The 15653-nt window shown below is 34.7% G+C and overlaps 1 protein-coding gene across 1 annotated transcript in view; it reads right to left on the bottom strand.

Moving 5' to 3' along the window:
- LOC123525170 (sorting nexin-30-like) overlaps window positions 1-15653 on the bottom strand; it is a 45274-nt gene that overhangs the window by 14716 nt on the left and 14905 nt on the right. The window contains exons 2-7 of the mRNA XM_053539649.1: window positions 11833-12024; window positions 10637-10843; window positions 10065-10260; window positions 8985-9115; window positions 8519-8587; window positions 7903-7989 (exon numbers count right to left, since the gene is read on the bottom strand). Coding sequence (XP_053395624.1) covers window positions 7903-7989; window positions 8519-8587; window positions 8985-9115; window positions 10065-10260; window positions 10637-10843; window positions 11833-12024 — 882 coding nt within the window. The remainder of the gene's footprint in view (window positions 1-7902; window positions 7990-8518; window positions 8588-8984; window positions 9116-10064; window positions 10261-10636; window positions 10844-11832; window positions 12025-15653) is intronic.

Here is a 15653-nt window from a genome sequence, read left to right as displayed (position 1 = left end):
CCATAATTCTGACAAAATGCATATCTTAGCCTACATAGCCACCTAATGATGGTAAACAAGTGTGCAAAGTTTCAAAGCTGTAGCTCTTATAGAGTTGTTTTTAGAAAAGGTTGACCTAAAAAAAGTTTTCAACCAACGCAGATGCCGATGATCAAGTGACGACAATACCTCGTAGATTTTTTTTAAAAATCAGATGAGCAAAAAAAATCACAAGTTATCTAACTTGTAAGACAGTTTTATGACTAAGAAGCCCTGTGTGAAGTTGAAAACCAACATATGTAGGTGTTACTGTGATTACAGCTTGTTTGGTTGCATGCAAAACTTAACCAAATTTCCTAAGTCAAGAAGGACTGTAATTTACAATAAATTCAAACAAGAGCTGTCCGTAAGACAGCCAAGCTCGACTATTCGAAATATTGACCCAGAAGCAGGAAAATATTACCCAAAAAAGTTAAATATCAAAAGAGTTTTAAGTTCAAAAGGGGGAATAATTTGACCAAAATGCATATCAGTTATGGGACTTGCTGCTATCAACTAGTTTTATAACCCCGAAGGCACATGAGAAGTTTCAATTCAATACTGCATTAGTTTGGAGATAGTAACTTGCATGTAAAACTTTAACCAGATTTTCAAAGTCAAAAGGGGCATAATATTGCCAAAATACATGCAGAGTTTACTTATCCTGTTGAGGTTATACTTGATCTAGAAGAAAGAAAAAATAAGTTTATCAAATCTATCATGCCTAGTAAAAAATAACTATGTATTGCCAAACTTCAACCAAATTTTCGTAAGTCCAAAAGGAGGCATAATAGGCCTAAAATGAAAGTCAAGTTTATTGTGACTATACTATACACACTAGTTTTTATAACCCAAGACAACATTGGATAAGTTTCAATCAATTCTAGGCATTATTATGGGCAAGATAATAACTGTGGTAAACTTAACAAAAATTTTAATCATATAAAACTTGGAGCATAATTGCTCAACAATCAAATAGTCAACTTAATGGATTTCCCATGAGGTTTGTAATGAATACAATGACAGAAAAAATGATTATTAAATATGCCTTTTACAATAGTTGTATGTACTTGCACGATGCAAAAGCTTTACAAATTTTCTAAGTCCAAAAAGGGGCCATTAATTGGCCAAAAAAGGAGCCATGAGTATGGGACGCTTGCTGCAATCAACTAGTTTATAATCCGAAAAATGAAAGTTTCAAGTTCAATTTCTGCATTAGTTTGAGATGTTACTGAAGTAAAACTTAACCAAATTTCTAATCTAAAAGGGCATAAATATTTTGCTACAATAATAAATGTACAAGTTTGGGATTTACAGTGAGTTTGTATTGATCTAGGAAATAAAAAAAAATAAGTTTAATCGTAGGCCTTAAAAAGTTTATATTTCGTGACCAAACTAACAGAAATTTTAATCCAAAAGGGCAAATTTTGGCCAAAAGGCAAGTCAGATTATGGACTAATGCATACATTTATAACCTCAAGACCACAATGTGAAAGTTTCAAATCAATATCTGACATTAGTTGAGATAGTAACTTGCATGTAAAACTTACCAAAAATTTTCTAAGTCCAAGAAGGGCATCAATGCTCAAATACATCGTAGAGTTTTGGACTTTACAAGAGGTTGTAATTGACCTAGAAAAAGAATGAAATATATTTCAAACGTTATGCCTACGATGCCTGTAGTATTCAGCAAAACTAACCAAGTAGGTGTACGCGACGCTGTTGCCAGCGCACGCCGACGCAGGTGATAGAAGGACTAACTATTCTTTGAATTCACTAATAAAAATTATGGAACTTGATTAAAACAGTAAGTTTGATGGCTAGAAAGCATTGTGAAACACGAATACATGTAGTTGTAACTGATATACAGCTTGATAGTTAGCCACATTAAAAATTTTAACCCTAAAGTTACCTAACTTGGGTCATTTCAGTAGGTCTGATGATTTGGAAACCCTGTATAAAGCTTCAATTCAATACAAGCAATGATTATTGAGACTTTGGCTTGCATGCAAAACTTTAAATCTATTAATATCAAATGAAATAATTTCTTATCATAATTTTTCTACACGTTTATTATTACTGCAACTTTGTGCAAGTTACAATGCTATCATTGGTAACAACTTTGACAGATATAAGGCATCTTTCATTTTAGGGCTAAATAAACCTTTATCAAATAAAAAAAATTGTGATAAAATGAAAACCATACATATTTAGGGATGCAATATGTTTAATTTCAAAGACTGGTAAGACATATAATACAAATAAGTGTAACAATGTAATGGGGCTCTCCTATCTGTAACTTCTTCAATAATGATACATGAGCACAACACCGCAAAGCCAATCACAGTAAATATATCCAAAGTAAGCCCTAGCCCAACCGAATATTTCCCTATATTTCTGACAAAACTTCCCACCTTTCCAACACCTACATATACATGAATGTTTATTCAAAATCATGAAACTGAAAAATGTAATAAAACTGCAGCTAGGAATATTATAACAAATTTTGTAACACTGTTTTCATATTTTGGTAAATGATAATAACACAAGGTTTACTTTTTAAACCAACACAAAAAATAAGCATTCTAGTAAATATTAATGTGGCATATATTCAAATTTGGTTTTGATCTGGAAATGATGTACTTAAAAATAGTGTTATACTGCTCTTGTGCATTATTTTACTCTGGTCACAGTGATATACAGTCAGTGGAGCAAACCCTATTTAGTTCTATCTGTGTATTTTTTCTGGTTATAACCATTCTGATAAATAAGATACAGCAGTAGAAGCATGCACATGTTTCTCTGGAGAAAACCTCAGTACATCTTATAAAGAGCTGTTTGAGGACAGCAACGCTCGACTATTCAACAGCCTTGTCAATGGAATGAATATTAAAAGTTGAAAAAGGGGCATAATTTTGTAAAGTTGCAAAACAGGGTTATGGAACCTGTACAATGCATATCAGCTCATGACAATGGACAACTGTGTGAAGTTTCAATCCATTCCAATTAGTAGGTTCTGAGATACCATCTTACATACAAAAACTTAACCAAAAAAATGCTAAGTTGAAAAATGGGCATAATTTGACAAAAAAGCAAAGTAGAGTTATGGAACCTGTACACTGCATGTCAGATCATGACAGTGAACAAGTGTGTGAAGTTTCAATCCATTCCCATTAGTGGGTACTGAGATACCAGCTTACATACAAAAACTTAACCAACAAGAGTGCCAGACTGTCACAAAATATGCCCTTCATTGAACATGGCCTAATCCGAGTACCTGTGGCGATTTGGGTGGTTATCATACTTGGCTGAGATATTATGCCCACAAACATTTTCAGCAAGGTTCGTGAAGATCGGATGAAAACTGTTCAACTTAGAGGACGGACAAGGCTAAATTTGCAGTTTTTCGAGTAATTCAAGGGCCATTATCCAAGAGTGCCTGGGGCGATTTGGCTGGTTATCAAACTTGGCCGAGATATTATGCCCTAAAACATTGTCAGCAAGTTTGGTGAAGATCGTATGAAAACTGTTTGACTTAAAGAGTGGACAAGGCTAAATTTGCTGTTTTTTGAGTAATTCAAGGTCCATAATCCAAGAGTGCCTGGGGCGATTTGGCTGGTTATCGAACTTGGCAGAGATATTATGCCCACAAACATTGTCAGCAAGTTTGGTGAAGATCGGATGAAAACTGTTCGACTTAAGAGAGCGGACATGCTTTGTACGCGCCCGCCCACCGCCGCAGCCATGGGTGTCACATATGCCCCGCTCTTTCAGAGACGGGTGTATAAAAACTGCTAAGTTGAAAAAGGGGTATGATTTTGTAAAAGAGCAAAATAGAGTTATGGAACCTGTGTACTGCATGTCAAAACATCACAGTGAACAAGTTTGTGATGTTTCAAACCATTCCAACTTGTGGGTACTGAGATACCAGCTTACACACGAAAAACTTAACTGAAAATGATACCAGCTTACACACAAAAACTAAACTGAAAACTGCTTAGTCAAAAAAGGGGAATAGTTTTGTAAAAATGCAAAGTAGAGTTATGGAACTTGTGCAATGTAAGTCAGTTTATCACAGTGAATAAGTGTGTGAAGTTTCAATCCATTCCAACATGTGGTTACTGATATACCAGCTTACATACAAAAACTTAACCAAATTGGGACGCCGATGCTGACGCAGACATGGACGCATGGGTGTTTCCCATAGTTCTAACTAATCTTTGAATAGCTGAGCTAACAAGGCGGCTGTAATGGCCCCAAGCTGCTTACTTGAACTTGGTCAAGTTTGGTGAAGATTATCAAATGATTCATTAGAAGAAGTTATTTAAAGATTCTGTCTATCTTTAGCTCTGATGGCCCACAGAGAGGTCTAGCAGAACTTGAGGGACATCCATACAGGGATGCTATGAACCAAAATTTAAAGATGCAATTCAGAGACTTTGTTTAAAGACTTTTATCTATATTTTTTGCTCTTGCTGCCCCTAAATTGGGTCAAGTGAAGCCATCTGAACAAAACTGAGAGAGGTATATACTTGCTACAAAGCAAGTGTGATTAAAATCCATCTAGTGATTCCTGAGATGAACTTGAGCCTATATTCGTTTACAACATGATAGAACTATCCATTATGCTAATATAGGGATGGCAAGTGTGAGCCTGTTTGTTTACAACATGACAGAACTATCCATTATGCTAATACAGGGATGGCAAGTGTGAGCCTATGTTTGTTAACAACATTATAGAACTATCCGTTATGCTAATATGGGGACGGCAAGTGTGAGCCTATGTTTGTTTACAACCTTATAGAACTATCCGTTTTGCTAATATGGGGACGGCAAGTGTGGGCCTATGTTTGTTTACAACCTTATAGAACTATCCGTTATGCTAATATGGGGACGGCAAGTGTGAGCCTATGTCTGTTTACAACCTTAAAGAACTATCCGTTATGCTAATATAGGGACGGCAAGTGTGGGCCTATGTTTGTTTACAACCTTATAGAACTATCCGTTATGCTAATATGGGGACAGCAAGTGTGAGCTTATGTTTGTTTACAACCTTATAGAACTATCCGTTATGTTAATATAGGGACGGCAAGTGTGAGCCTATGTTTGTTTACAACATTATAGAACTATCCGTTATGCTAATATAGGGACGGCAAGTGTGGACCTATGTTTGTTTACAAGTGACAGCAAGTGTGAGCCTATGTTTGTTTACAACCTTATAGAACTATCCGTTATGCTAATATAGGGACGGCAAGTGTGGGCCTATGTTTGTTTACAACATGATATCCCTATCCTTTATGCTAATATGGGGACGGCAAGTGTGGGCCTATGTTTGTTTACAACCTTATAGAACTATCCGTTATGCTAATACAGGGATGGCAAGTGTGAGCCTATGTTTGTTTACAATCTTACAGAACTATCCGTTATGCTAATATAGGGACGGCAAGTTTGAGTCTATGTTTGTTTACTATCCGTTATGCTAATATAGGGATGGCAAGTGTGAGTCTATGTTTGTTTACAATCTTATAGAACTATCCGTTATGCTAATATGGGGACGGCAAGTGTGAGCCTATGTTTGTTTACAACCTTATAGAACTATCCGTTATGCTAATATGGGGACGGCAAGTGTGAGACTATGTTTGTTTACAACCTTATAGAACTATCCGTTATGCTAATATGGGGACGGCAAGTGTGAGACTGACTGTTTGCTAATATGGGGACGGCAAGTTAGAGACTGACTGTTTACAACATGACAGAACTATCCGTTATGCTAATATAGGGACGGCAAGTGTGAGCCTATGTTTGTTTACAACATTATAGAACTATCCGTTATGCTAATACAGGGATGGCAAGTGTGAGCCTATATTTGTTTACAACATGACAGAACTATCTGTTATGCTAATATACGGTTGGTGCGAGCCTATATTTGTTTACATGACAGAACTATCCGTTATGCTAATATACGGTTGGTGCGAGCCTGTATCTGTTTACATGACAGAACTATACATTATGCCAATACAGGGATGACAAGTATAAGCCTATGTTTGACAGACCTATCCATTATGCTAATATAGGGATAGTAAGTGTGAGCATATGTTTCTTTACAAAATGACAGAAAAATCCATTATGCTAATACAGGGATGACAAGTATAAGCCTTTGTCTGACAGAACTATCCATTATGCTAATATAGGGATTGTAAGTGTGAGCATAGTTTCTTTACAAAATGACAGAAAAATCCATTATGCTAATACAGGATGACAAGTATAACCTTTGTCTGACAGAAACTAACCATTATGCTAATATAGGGATTGTAAGTGTGAGCATGTTTCTTTACAAAATGACAGAAAAATCCATTATGCTAATACAGGGATGATAAGTATAAGCCTTTGTCTGACAGAACTATCCATTATGCTAATATAGGGATTGTAAGTGTGAGCATATGTTTCTTTACAAAATGACAGAAAAATCCATTATGCTAATACAGGGATGACAAGTATAAGCCTTTGTCTGACAGAACTAACCATTATGCTAATATAGGGATTGTAAGTGTGAGCATGTTTCTTTACAAAATGACAGAAAAATCCATTATGCTAATAAAGGGATGACAAGTATAAAGCTAAGTTTGACAGAAAAATCCATTATGCTGATACAGGGATGAAACGTAGGAGGCTACTTTTGACAGAACTATCCATTATGCTAATAAAGGGATGGCATGTGTGAGCCTATGTTTCTTTACAACTTGACAGAACTAACCATTATGCTAATATAGGGCTTGCAAGTGTGAGCCCGAGTTTACTGATAACATGACAGAACTATCCATTATGCTAATATAGGGGAGACAGTGTGAATGTGAAGCTGATACAAAACAACATGCATACTTTTTTTTGAAAATAATTTTTAGACAAGTCAGAAAATTAAACTCATGCCTCTAACTGATAATGTGCACCAAGTAGTTCAAACTAATCTAGAATTACATACAACTTACCATACGAACCTTACATGTTACAATGCATGAAGGAAAGTATTAGTATTGAAGTTGCTTGATAAATATAAATATGTGGTTAATTCTACAATATCTTGTTTATTTTCACCTATCACCAACAGGTACCAGTGTGATATATATAAAAGATATATACTGTATTATCTATGCAAATCATTAAACTGTGTAAGATAACATGACATATTGCATTTTCATCTTTCAAATACTCATTATCCTGTGCTTGTATCAAGTCAGGACTATACAGGCACTCAGAAACTAGCAAGACAGGCATTAATCTAAACAAGAGCTCGTAGAACACGAAATGCCCCCCTTGATGCATTCAGTAACCGCACAAGGAACAGAAATTATTTGGTCACTGTGAACTGGACATTTGACATACTGACCTCAAATCAATAAATATAGGTCATTTACCAGTTGTAAGTGATCTCTGTATCAAATGTGATCTTAGGCCAAAGCATTCTCTAGTTACTTGGCAAAAAAGTTCTATTGTTCCTGGTCACTGTGACCTTGACCTTTGACCTAATGATCTCAAAATCAACTGGGGCCATCTGCTGGTCATGATCAACCTCCCTATCAAGTTTCTTGACCCAAGGCCAAAGCATTCTCAAGTTTTTGTCTGGAAACAGTTTAACTGTTCTAGGCCAAAGCGTTCTTGAGTTATCATCCGGAAACCGATTGGTCTATGGATTGACCGACATCAGCAAAACAATATACCCATCCTTCTTTGAAGGGTGGGGGGCATAAATATGGACCCTTAAACATAAATATTTTCAACAATTCAGTAATAACCATTATAAACAAAGGATATAGATGAAATATGGCTGTCTAGAAATGATAATTTTCAAAATGCACTGTAACTTAAAGCAATGTGAAACAGCTTTACCTGTTCTCGCTCATCCTTCCGTTTGTTGAGTTCATCCAGAGTTTCTTCATACTGTGACTGAATTGCATCTCTTCTTCTCAAAACAGCCTAACAATATTTATAGACAATCTTCTAATACATTCTAGCAATATAATACAACTTTCCAAATTACTTCATTCTAGTAATATAACTCAGCCTTCCAAATAAATACATTAGCAATATAATAAAACCTTTTAAATAAATACTTTCAAACAATGAATTAAACTATTTAAAATTTCACATAATTTCTGAAAGCTTTACAAGTTTAGCTCCATCCTAGCAACCTTGTTTGATCCGAGGGCAATTTGAATCTTCTCCAAGTTGATTTGCCCTTTATCATCATGAAGTGTTACCTCTAGTGGAGATACAGGACAGTATTCCTTTACATTCAAAATGGTAACCTACTATGGTTTTAGTGGAGTTACCTATACGATTATGAACTGTTGCCTTTTGATTGGGTGTTACTTTTATGTTTGTAACACATTTACATACATTAAATCTCAGTACCTGTAATATTAGCAAAATTTAGTGTATGTTCAACAACATAAATATTACAATGATAAACAGCAGGGTTATTCTTAGCAAATAAAATGTATACCTTTATAGCTTCGGAGTATAGAATATATTCCTTCAATGGCTGACTGAAGTTATCATCTGTTGCATCAATCTGTAAATGTTAACATGTCATGTTGTTACACACGCATGAATTTATATTAATTTGAACTGATCTATATAAACAAATCAATTACCATGCTAAGTAAAAGATTCTGAAAAGTAGCAAAATAATAATCATTTGACTTAATGCAGTTGAAGAAAGGCTCAGCTGACCTTGTTTTTGACCCTGAATTATTTCTTAGATTAACATCTAAAATTACATATTTTCTGACATTGTCAAATACTTAAAAAATGCACTTAAATAGACCAGTACACATGACTCTCATTACAGAATGTTACAAAATCAAGAAAAACTGGTATAACCGGTATACTGGTAAATACCCTGCACCCCTACATCTATAAAAGTATTAGTTAACAGTTACATTGTAAGATGTTTAACATGAACTTACTAAATCTTTCAATGCCTCACTGCAAACATCTACAGTTTTAGACATTGTGAGCAGAGCATTGACCAGCTGATCTTCAGAGTTTGCCCACAGTGTGTAGATTGGCCCCCATTCCAGCAAATCTGTATGAAAATCTGTCAAAGACAATAACTATTTCAGATATATTCTTAAATTATTTTCATAAAAAATCTCAAATGAATCAAATCTGAATACCGAGTATATGCAAGATGATATCATAGAAACAGCTTAAGAATCATGCAGACTTCTCATGAACACACAACTTTAGATATGCGTAGACATATAAATACACAAACAACTTTAAAGCAATGTTGACTGATAAAAAAATTGTTAGAAAGCCTGTGCTAATGGTCACATTAAATAAGCTATCACCTGTCATTCACAGTGACTCTGAGTTCCCTCCCGACCAAAAACAAATTTTCTTCTTTAAATGACTGCATTAAATGGCCATCTGATTCGTGGATCAGCTGTCACTATTTTTCATTCCTACATATGTCTTCTAGTCAGTTCACATCTACTTCTGTTACATTTTTGACTTGCAGTCAATGTCACAGAAATTGCACATATTAATGATATTTGTTTGTGTTTACCTTTAAATGACAACAGCATCGTCCAATCAAGTATACTAAATTACCTCACACAGGTTTTATTGTACATGTTCATGAATCAATTACAAAAACAGATTCAAGTAGACTGATCAAGTACAGAAATAGCTTCAAATTCAAGTAGACTGAACGAAGATTTTTTATCAGAGAATTCAGTACAAACTCTGCTGAAGAAACCAAGTTGGTATAAACTAATTTTTGTATAAGTTAATATGGCGACTTTCCCGTTTTTTGTTAGGATGGAGACAGTCCACTTCTGCCTCTCTGGACATTATTTTGGGCCTAGGCAGGCACGCGAGTAGAATCAAGAACCTTACATAAGTCAACTAGATGGTTTCTTCACATGATTCTACAGCCAAAGTGAGGTTTCGAACCCACATCAGTGAGGGGCGAGTGATTCGAAGTCAGCAGCCTTAACTACTCAGCCATGGAGGCCCTAATTGATTAATGTAACAGTCACCTGTTTGTTCTTTAACAATCCTCTGTGTAATTCTGTCAATGCTAGCCAGCTTTTCTCCAAAGGCCTGCATGTATTCATGCATTATGGTAAACTCTGGAATTCTGTTTTTCATCATATAAGATGCTCCCATATTGTGAATGGAGTCTGACACTCTTCCAAGTAGGCCTGTTGATTGTTTCTTATGCGCTTGAAATTCCTATTTGATATAAAATGAATTTCGTTTTCTGTTGAACCAATAGTACTGTTTTGCAAAAAAAAAAAATATAATCAATTATTTGATTGCAAGAGCTATTAAAGAATCTTCTTCGTCAGAAATTTTCATACATTCTGAATTGTTTAAAAATCATTAATTCTACTGCTATTTTAAGATATATATCTAAATCCAAAAGGGAAGGTAGTGTTTAAACTTTCTACATGTTTTCCATGTTGTTTATCTTCTTTACTCCTATTTCAAAATGAAAGCAGCCCTTCCCGACTGATAATGATTACTAGCAGATATTCTCCCATGTTCTGAGTATAGGACAAACAGAGACAAATAAATAAAGATACAACAGAAGAAATGAGAATCTTACCCAAGCTTTTGCTGTCAAAAATATCTGGAAATTCTTGTCAAAAGATAGAACAGGATGATCAGCAAGTCTTGTGAGAAATTTCTGAAGAGCTATACCCCTGACTCGTAAAAACTCAGCACTAAACCGGTCAAGTCTTCGTAATGTATGCTTTTCTGGAAGTGGCTGATAAAAATAAACAAAATATTTTGTATATAAGCTATTTATGATCTGCAGTTAGTTGCTTATCATAGAAAATCAAGATAGAATTCTGCAAGTCATCTTAGAAAAAAAAAACATGTACAATTTTCTTCAAACTTTATGCTCATCATGTCTGTTAATTACTTTTTACTGAACGAGTTGAATAAAATAATAAAGTGCGAGGCTCTGTTGAGCATTTTATCAATTTGATTAATTTTTTAAAATAAATTCAAGGTGAAGACACAAATTTAATGCAATATCTTTTATCACATGGTAGGTGTATTTCCGTTAACATAAAAATTTCTTTTCTATTAAGACCATGTAATTCGACTTTTCCTATACAGAAACAACTTTAACGTGCAAACTTTATTACATACGTATCATCAAATACTGAATGACTTATTCATCCAAATGTCAAACATGTATACAGTTCAATCTACATGGTAAAGAATGCTACATGCAACTGAACTTATGATCGTTACTCTTGAATATATTATAATTTATGTGTTATGAAGAAAATATACCAGGACTATGATTAATCTGTATGCTCTTCTAACGTATGTCGGACCCAGAGAAACTCATTGTTCGTCCCTTACTTGGTACTCGCTTTGTCAATTCACATCTCGTAGCTGAAACAAAACTATTACAGACCCCACCAAATATTTTGGTACCGATTTTACTGAAGTGAATAAGCTAAATACATCTTTGAATAAAAATCATCTGTACAGTGTAAAACTGTTGTAACTGTATATATAACTAAAGAAGCAGATACAACTGTTTCAAGCTCTGGTGATAAAATGACTTTGTTAAAAACAAACACAGAAACATGTAAAACATATAAATAATTATCCTCATTAATTTCCTTAAGCAACCAAAATTGTTAAAACAGTAAATTTCAACCAACTCTGCCCTTGTGTCTGATCTGACTTAAGTAGGTAAGATTTGAAGACAATACATTCAATTTCCTTTCCTTTAATACCTGGATTTTCATTACGCTACTTTTTATCTATAATACTGACCTTAAGTGTAATACGGAATGTAACATAGGAGTCCATAGTGCCACTGTGTTTTTCTGGATCATCCACAATAATAACCATGTCATTACCAGCATTTTCATCATCATCATAACCACTGAGATTAGCGATAAGGCTTGAACTTCTAGACACACTTAGTTCCGACTTTCCAGATGCATCCAGGTCTAGACTCTCTAACTGTAACAAATACATACTTAGTGTGTTTACTGCCATCAGATATTATATTTATATGCAACACATTTTGTTCAAGTTTGGTGAATCGTAGAAAGTTTGACTTAGGATGCGGACAAATTATACAGACGACAACTGACACACACAGACAGTGGAGACATAAAAAGCATGCACTGAATGGCCTTTTACTCTAAAATAATGATCAGAAAAGTTAAAAAAAAATTTCATGTTATTATGGGCTGATCATCAATCAACATGCTTGGAGGAAAATACTAATACATGTTAATTCTTTTTAGTTAAAAGTTGTAATGAGTGTTTCACGAACATTTCATTCATTTTTCACAAAAAAGTTATAAGCGTGTTAACTGGGCTAATTTGCTAGATTTTTAAAAACTGTTAGGAGTTGAATGGGCTTTGTAATCATGAATACCTTAAACAAGTGCTGTCATACTAGACAGCAACTATTTCAATGCTGGATAGTGAAATAGGGCACATTTGAGTAAGCTGCAGCTACCACATATAGTAATAAATGAAATAGAGCAAAAGTGCATCACAATTTAATCTGAAATTCTAAGTAAAAAATTCAAAACTATCAGTGCCAGAGTAATGGTGTCAAATCATATGGTTGATTTCAATGGTAACAACGGAGATATGGTGAATAAGCTCAAAATCACAATTGAAATTTTAAGTAAATTAGGGACATAATTCATGAAATATTTGTGCCAGAGTTATGGACCTTGTGTCATATGATGAGGACCATGAACTATTTAAGTCTGAATCAAATCCATGAATTAGTAACAATTTAAATGCCATCAGGAATTTGTAATACTACCTGGATGTACACAACAAAATCCAGGTGTAAGTATTTACAGGTAAAATGATACCTAAAAATACTGGTATACAGTCGACTATGTAAGAGTCTTGGGTGCATCTGTAATACCAGTGACATCATATTGCCATATAAATACACACTATAGTTTGGTCAGATTGTCAACAGAATTTCATCAAAAGAAAACTGGAGAAAAATAATTAATAATAAAACCATTATCATTGGCTCCCTCATATTTGAGAATCTGGCTCATGCTTGCTAGGTCCCCTTGATATCTGTCTTATTCTATTAGTCTGGGTCGCAGTGTAAGCAAGGGTTTAAGACTACAGTGCTGAATCTTGTAGTGTCTGAGACAAGGTTCGAGATGAATGTACCCCTATTAGCCGTTTTATAAGTTCATTAGTCGATCGTATAGTGGATTTTATTTTGTACATAAAACATAAGGTACAAAGTTCTTTAAATATGATTTATTCATTCCAAAGCCCGAAATTATCCTGAATTAATTAATACATAAAATCTCTCTCTCTAGATACACATTTAAAATGAATAGTCTATCTTTCATAAATTAATTTAGACATAGTTCAGAAAAAGTCTTTCAAAGTAAAATAAATTTAATAATAATAATTTAGAATCTTAAATGCCAAAACTGAGAGACACCCATTATCTTACAGCTATGTCCGGTAGCTGAGGCGCTCTGCAGCTAAAGCGCTGCATAGCTAAGGTGCTCTCCCACCTACCCACTAAGCCTACAGTCTGTCACAGAGACCAGGGTTATATAGCAAAACCGTAAAGGATGATGTGTCAACTACTGACAATTTCTCATGCCATTTTAGTGGTGCAGGTATATAATATATTCTAATAAGGTATATTTAAGGAAAACTATCCAGTAACATTTTATAATTATGTTAAATATCAGCATGCCAAATGGATACCACTGTGGCATTTCTCATACTTTATCTAAAATTGCTGACCCTTAAGTTAGTCTCACCTTTACCATAGTCGAGCTACTTTAAAGAAAATGAATATGATTTCAAGTTAAGAAAATAGATAAAATCAATTAAAACTCTTCTTAATAAGGCCATAATTAAAAAATTGTTTGTTTGCAGTGCTCTGACCCAGATTTTTAGGAGTGGGTAGGTAGATAGGGATTTTTTTTTTTTTGTAAAGTCAGTGTACACAATGTTCACAGCATGCGCAGACATTGAAGCAGATTCATGAATTTCAGAGTGTAAGGACATGCATGACAGACAAATTCTACCAGGAATTTCACAGAGCACAAACTTGCATGCAGACATTTATTAAACCAGATCTTTCATTTTATAATTAATCAAAATTTTTGTGAAACTGAATGACACTACTGTGGATATAGAATGCATCGAACAATCTGGACACTCCAAACCCTCATTTCCTAAAACCTTCTCAGAGTCAGATGTTGTCAGACCCTTAGTGTATGAAATGATGGCCTTTGATGCATTTTTGGTCTAAGTTTTGAGTACTCAAATGTCATCAATCTGGACACAGGAAGAGACATAAGGTGTATAATGACCTCACTGCAGACCTCCAAAGCTGTTCAACCTGTTTTTGGTGAGATGGGGGTAGGGAAGGGTAGGTAAGGAAGAATGTTTGCTGTCATCCCCCTGGAAATGTTAGAAATATATGAATGAAAATAGTGGCCTTAGTTACAGCTTTTGACAGGAATGAAATAGTGGCCTCTGTTACATCTTTTGACAGCAATAAAAGGGTGCCCTATGCTACATCTATTGACAGCAATGAAAGGGTGGCCTCTTGAAAATTGAAAGGCTTCACTTTCTAACACAAGCTGAAGTATGTGTATGCATGTCAAATTGTGATTTACTGCCAGTAGTTCCTTAAAGTGAGGAAAAAGAAACTGAAGAAACGAAATTCATTGCACTTCAACTGCAACTCCATAAATCATCCCAGTCCTTTTAAATGAAAGTGTATTAGGTAATACACAAATTGTACAGTTCTTGTAGAATTAGGTCAAATTACGTCACGTACATCACAACATTTAGCTATCAGGCAGGGCTTCCTTTCATTCTACATCAAAGGCCAAATGCCGATCAGCATCTTTCCTTTGAACTTCAGCCGCCAAGTGCCTGTGTTTACTTCAAGATGTTATTGTAATTTTGGCACCATATATGTCGGATAAAAATGGGATTTAAATGCTAAATTACGTTTGAAAATAAAGGAAAATTAGGATTTACAAAAAATCACGGTAAGTGGCTTTATTACAGTGTTCGAAAAAGGTCTCAATTAATACATATCAATGTGAATAGTTGTCACTCAAGTTGCCGATTATTCTGTTGCATGATCAAAAATTTAGATGTCTGTTTTCATTTATAAACTTTTAAATGTTGAAACTAATTAACAGAAAATCAGAATAAATCTTTAGACTGTAGTCATGTTGACTGACTCATTGGTCAAGTCCGTGGCTTCATGTCAGATGACATTGTTTATTGGAAAATTGTTTACCAAATATGCATAGGTCACCGAAAAAAATCTTGGGTCATGTGAGAAAGACTAAGTCAAGATGTCTGAGCGACTTTCTAACTCGGAACGTTACTTATGACTTCCGAAATACGCACAAAGCCGAGTACACTAAATGCTGAATGATCTGCTAAATATTAAAACACGGAAAGGAAAACGTTTGCTGAAACTACATTTTGCATCAGAAAGGATCAAAACATAAAAAAAAAATTTTGCCCCTCTGGACTGCCTAAAAAATTTTTTGGGTTGGGACTAATTTGATGGGTCGGTCGGAGCACTGCAAACAAACAATTTTTTA

The sequence above is a fragment of the Mercenaria mercenaria genome, chromosome 3, assembly GCF_021730395.1.
Source record: "Mercenaria mercenaria strain notata chromosome 3, MADL_Memer_1, whole genome shotgun sequence".
NCBI classification, from domain to species: Eukaryota; Metazoa; Mollusca; class Bivalvia; order Venerida; family Veneridae; genus Mercenaria; species Mercenaria mercenaria.
This window is presented reverse-complemented; position numbering and strand designations above follow the sequence as displayed.